The sequence below is a fragment of the Neopsephotus bourkii genome, unplaced genomic scaffold (genome assembly GCF_033783945.1).
Source record: "Neopsephotus bourkii isolate Nb327-2 ecotype Australia unplaced genomic scaffold, CSIRO-AGI_Nbou_v1 NB_318, whole genome shotgun sequence".
Taxonomy (NCBI): Eukaryota; Metazoa; Chordata; class Aves; order Psittaciformes; family Psittacidae; genus Neopsephotus; species Neopsephotus bourkii.
The window spans coordinates 9,641,534-9,647,533 of record NW_026900826.1 but is presented as its reverse complement, the minus strand read 5'-3'; the positions used below and the strand labels follow the sequence as shown (position 1 = coordinate 9,647,533).

The window sequence follows — 6,000 nt, the reverse complement described above, 5'->3', positions numbered from 1 at the left end:
CTGCCTATTGATCCCTTGGGAAGTACAGTGGCAGCTGGAAGCGTTCTTAAATACTAAACTAGAAAGACTGCTAGAGCTGAAATCTGTGCAAGACAGTTAACCTGCACAGTGTGACTCCTCTGAAGAGGGTTTGTTGAAGATCTAGCGCATTAAAAGTGCCTGGAAAGGAACCAGGACATGTCAGCAATCCCAGAGGCTGGAGATAGATGCGGAAGCATCAGCCAGGTGGACAGAGGTGTTGAAAGGAGAACTTTGCTTTGCTTCTTTGCTGTTTTTCTTGCTCTTTAAACATGAGAAATCCCAGGGAAGTGTCAGGGAAACCATCCAACCAAGGCAAAAGCAGGCCTTGGACTCATAATCTGCCCTCATTTTGCTGCCCCAGAATCCAGTGCAAATTAGAGGCATGGGTAGCATGGATTTCATTGTGTTAGGAGATGGTCGTGATCAGGAGTGCCTTGTGTAGTACTGGTACTGATGTGTATAGGCTGTGCAGTGAGAGGAAGGGATCCATGGCAGAGAACGTGGCTGCTGTGACCATGAGGGTGGCTCACAGGCTGGCTGGAGGTGGTCCTCCATCCGGGAGACGTAGCAGTTGCTTCCTGGGTCTTTTTCCTTTAGTGCAGTTCAGTTCTGGGCAGGATTTTCCTCCCGGATTCATGAAGCTTTGCAACACTGATGGCAGCACAGCGTGCTGATGGGAGGAAGAGCTGTGGTAAGGACCAGAACTCCTAATTGGGTTTTGCAGACAGTGTAGGTCAAGAGGTGCTGGCATGGGGCAGGAGGAAGGAAGAGGAAAGCATGGTCAGTTGGTTATTATTTCCTGAATGGTAATTGTAGAAGACAGTATTATGGGTTGCCCTTGGTCAGCTGGAGTGACCTTGTGTGCTGTTTGTTTTCAGTAATAGAGTGTTTTTGAAGTCTGAGGACTGGGGCTTCTTTTCATCAAAGCTTTTCCAGATAAGAGCCTGGCACAAAGCCTCGCTGCCCATTCCGTTCTGCTGTCCACCAGCCATCCTCATTTTCTTCAATGACAACTACGATGTCTCCTTCACTGATGTCCAGCTCATCCATGTTCTGAAAGGAGACCAGAACGACAATGTGGTTATTAGCCTGAGAGCACAGGAGGGACCAAGCATGTGCCTGGTCATTTGGGTTTGGGCTTTTTTACCCTGCCTTTCATCAAAAGTCTGCCACTGCCCTTCTGGTTGGGAAAGAGCCTGAAATACCAGTCACTGAGGGGATTAAACACTTGATGAGGTGGTTGTTTCCTTACTGTCCTCAAATTTCTCCACCCTCTGTGGGAGCAGCTTGACTGTTGTATCATTGGGGAAGGCTGGAAGGGGTTAAATACAGCTGTCCTGAACCAGCTAACCATGACCCTTGTGTAGTCTGCAGGTGCTGCTAAATAAAACAGTGCACAGGTTAATTCCCAAGGGAGATGACAACAGTGTCTCTGCTAATCCAGGCCTTAAATAGGTCTCTCGGTTCTTTTAATACGGAACAGCAGTGACCAGAGGAGGTCCAGTGACTTTTCCTGAGCTAGGTAACTTTTATCTGCAAGGCCAATGGAGGAAGCTGTCTCTGAGCTCTCAGGCAGCTCTCAGTCCCTTCAGTGGGTCTGTCCTATTTTCCATAGGAAACCACTTTGCTACCTGCAGTGTAGTAAAATAGAAAACAGAGTAAGAGAGGCTTCCAGATACATTTGTCACATCAGCTAAATCTAAATTTAATGTACCTGAGTAGGTACGAACAGACTCAAAACTGAGAGGCCTCCATATACGTTATACTGAAAGTAGTAACAGGCACTTTTCTCAGCAGGGAAAATCTCTGTGTGTCATATTTTTAAGGCAACTCCTGGAGTAAGGATCTGACAGAGAGATGCAGCAGTCTCCTCGGGAGGTACTTTCAGCTGTGCTTGCATGACATTTCAGGCAAATAGTAAAAGAGTGTTTAAAACAAAGCAAAACAAAGATATAAAGGGTGTCAGAGTGCTGCTGTACCCAAGAGAAAGCTCTCCTTTCCAGCCCTTTCACTGTTTCATCTGGCTGCCTATTTTGTCACATGCCAGCATTTCTTCCATGTTGGCTGTTGATGGCAGGTCCCTTAGAGTGGGGATCTCCCTCAAGACCTCCTGGCTGCTGCTCCTTCTGCTGATCTAAAGCAAATAAAATGAACCTTTAAACTGACATGTAATTAAACTGTCAAAGTTCCATTGGGGGGTAATGATTTAACAAGAATCCGAGAGGTTCTGGAGTCCATCTGAATAAAAAAATACTCATCACCAGCCCATTTATAACCTTTTACTAACAGTATTATGCCTAGATAGGTCTGGAGCCAGTGCAAGTTCAATATCCCCATTAATGATGCAGGTTGCTCTGTATAGTAACCTTTTGGTACATGGACCGTATCCACTCTGATTCTGCAAATTGCAACATGGATGTACAGGGAAAGTGTGTCCTTTATGGGGATTCAGTCTTCTCCAGCATGGAGAGCCAGTGCGTTAAACTGGAGCAGGACTCTCCAGGTGGTAAGTGAAATCAAATGGAGTTCCTAGGCAAGCATCTCTCACATGTTCTCACGTAAGGAATCTGTAGCCCTTTTCCCTAGGAAAACATTTCACAAGAGATGGAAGTTCCAAATGCACAGTACTCTGTACTTAGTCATCACTCCCTAAAAAATAACATTTTCCTTGTGTTTGTGGTCTCCTGTATCTCTAGAAGGAGGCTGTAACAGTTCAGCACTAATTTAGGGGTGATTGCACTAATGTGTAATCAAAAAGTCTTATTGTTTCATCTTGAGGCAGCATCATCTAGTGATGTGTGCCAGGAACTGGCACTTGGGTTTCCTGGCTTCTGCGTGTAACCTTGACCAATAATCCTCCAAGTGTCCCTGCCTGCAAAGTGAAGATAACACCTCCTAAACAGAATCAACACTTTCAGGATGTTCCACATCAGATCAACATCATCTATTTTAAGTCTGATGCTGTGAGATACGCATTTTGAAGCCTTTCGTTACCTGGGCTGTGTAGTCATAAAGTACTCTGTAGTCCTGTGATGCTGTGATTCTAGCTTGTTGATTTTCAAAAATGGATGCATAGACCCCATCTGGTTTCTCTGCTAGAGGGGGGAAAAAAAGACAAAGGTAAAACCTACCCACAGAAACAAAGAGATCAGTTGCTTATAAATGCATGGGATCATATGCAAGAGTTCACAAATACAAGGGTGTCTGTTCTCTCTCTCTCTGGAGATGTACATGTATAGGAAAGCTGCTGTGAACTGTACCTAAAGTCCTACACACAAACTGTGTCCCATTGATTAGATGACAGTACACCCTTTGGATTTAGTGGGAGGTCAGACGCTAGCTTTAGCCTCATCCAGGTTGGGGAAGATGTTTATCCTGCAGAAGCACAATGTCCAGAGAGGGACCTGCTGTGATTAAAGTGGTTTAAAATGGTTGCAGCTGGTGGGATCAAATTCTGGCAGTTCAGTGACTCACACAGGGCTTTTCTTTTTCCCTAGAGAAAAATGGCAAAGGCTGTGCCGATGGGTGAGCAGACGTTTACTGGTAGCTTACATAGCTCCCAGATAGCTGTTTGTCACTGACGTCACTTTCTTGGCAGATGTTGCTTTAATCCAGCTTGTCATAATTAGGGCAACCTCTTATTTCCTCCCAGCATCTGCCTGGGAGCTTCCCCTGCCACTGGGGTGAGCCCAGTTTCCCCACAGCAACTCCTTTGTGGGATGATAACGCTCTGACAGTGCACACAGCATCCAACCTGCTTGTACTTTCCCCTTTTCTATCCCTGGGTTAGTTGTCCTGCTCTGAGGAGCACTGTCAGCTCCTGGACTTCCTAGATATTGAAAGGCAAGCATGGGAGCAGTTGAAAAAGATGAATACAGAGGGAGTTTGCCATTCCTGAGGGCCTTGCCCTGGGAATGCTCTCCTCTTGTGTCCCTAGCCTAAGGGAATTCAGGAGTGACTACCCTCAACTGCTCAGCACAGCATTGCTCTACCATGTGCAGGTGCAGCTGGTGTTTGGTAGCACTGGAGAGTCTCCCCTGGCTGAGCACCAAATGCAACAAGTTAAGATAGTGTGGGCTTCATTTCTGGGTGCCCAAGCAGGCAGGTCTGACAAAGGAAATTGATATGGGGTGTTTGTAAGACTGTTCCAAAACAGATTTTTGTTTTCTTTAAGCAAGAATCACAGTTAAAATGGTTTGGGTTTAGATGGAACTATTCAAAGTGTCATCAGCTATTACTTTCTGCATAGTGAAAGTACTATGTTTTAAATATCATGTTAGATGCCTGGTTGCAATGGTTACAGTAAGACAGTGTAATTGTGAAACAAGGTGGATATTTGCCTTCGTAAGGCATGAACCTGGTCTGTTAAAAACTATGTATTCTCATGGGCTTTTTAGAGGTAGCGTATTCTACTTTAGGAGAAAACTATTGCCTAAGATGGATTGTAGTGTTCTGAAGATACAGTTCCCCCTTGCCTAGACAGTGGTTTTGAAGATCACATGGATTATTTGGCACTTTAAACTGGGAAATTTGTTGAACACACATCCAAGCTAGATTCATTTCCAGACTTCTCTTACTCTTGACTGCTGACATGTGAATATCTGCTGTGCCATTTCTGCTCCATGTCAAAGCTTGATTTAGCAATGTGATCTAAAACAAACACATCTGGTAAACCTATTTCCTGAAGAGGCATACCAAGAGGAGGGGCTGAAGGAGTGGCACTTTCCGTGTTGTGTTTGCTGCTTCCGTGCAGTAGTCCAGAGAATCTGCAGAACCAAGAGAAACCAATGACAAAATGAGTGAAGAGGACTGGGTATGAGCATTCCTTCGTCTCAGCTGTCTGACTCAACCTTCCCTCCATCTGCTGCAGCACTGGGTAGATCTCACCTCTTCCTGTGGCTGTCTATTTTCATTTCTGCTGCAGATAAATTTATCTTCAGTTAAAAATACACTTTAAAAATGCAGCAGAATGCTGAACCATCGGCCATCACTAAACTATGCATAAACTGCACCACATAGTATTTTATTGTTGATCTGAAGGCACCAAAGTGCAAAACTGCTATTATTTGACAACATTAATATGGTGAGAATTATCAGTTGTTTAGAAGAGATTACCATTTCTAAGGAAAACTGGTAAAACTTAAAATCCAAAGCTTGCATAACAGCCTTTCTGAAAACTGAGTCTAAGGAGGAAAAAAGAAGATATTTATATTTAATGTGTCCCTAGTTCTATATCACTGCTGGGTACTGGAGACCAAGTGAGGGAATGGGTTAAGATTCTCAACCATAGGTAGAAATAGCATTGCTTGCTTTAGGCATATTTAAGGGGTCTGATTTTTCAGCTGGTAAATACTCAGTGTTAATGGAAAATGGACATCCAAGCTCAACAGTTTCTGCAAAACTCAGGCTGAGCCTCTCTTGGCTACTTGCCCATGCAGAGCAGTTATATTCTCCACAGCAGTACAATTGTCTTCTGTGACTGTATAGGATGCAACATTAGAACTCATTGTTATAGAAGATCCGGTTTCCAGCTGTAAAACAGAGCACTGTATGTAAAACTTATCAGCTCCCTAACAAGCCTGAACCATGCTTTAAATTGGACATCACAGCCTGCTTCTTGTCTTTGCTGCGTAATAAGGCTTGTCAAAATATAAAGCTCTTCTACTTTAAATGTGATGCCATTCCCACTGTGAATTAGTCATTTTGGTATAAAATATTTAAACCCAGAGATCGACCATGCTCTTCTGCTGATATAACTGCATCCATGTGACAGCATTTACCAGCATAAATGGATCAGAAAAAGAGAAATTGCCTCCCTAATCATCACAGTTATTCCACTTGGTGCTTTTCCCTGTGGTCTAGCTACAGAGAGCAGCTCTTTGTTCTGCTCAGCTGGGCGGTGCAGTAAGCCAGGAGGTATTGCCGAAAAAGACAGCTCTCCCCAGCCCTTGCTCCCAGCAAGATTCACCTTTAACCTCC

At 44.3% G+C, this 6,000-nt stretch overlaps 1 protein-coding gene across 2 annotated transcripts in view; it reads right to left on the bottom strand.

Annotated features, from left to right (window-relative positions):
* Positions 1-276: 276 nt before the first annotated feature.
* Positions 277-6,000, bottom strand: part of PSTPIP1 (proline-serine-threonine phosphatase interacting protein 1) — a 52,862-nt gene continuing 47,138 nt past the window's right edge. For both annotated transcript variants that reach the window (XM_061347691.1, XM_061347690.1), the window contains 3 exons: positions 4,717-4,787; positions 3,016-3,116; positions 277-1,074 (listed from right to left, as the gene is read on the bottom strand). In XM_061347691.1, the coding sequence (XP_061203675.1) occupies positions 943-1,074; positions 3,016-3,116; positions 4,717-4,787 (304 nt within the window). In that variant the 3' untranslated portion in view covers positions 277-942. The remainder of the gene's footprint in view (positions 1,075-3,015; positions 3,117-4,716; positions 4,788-6,000) is intronic.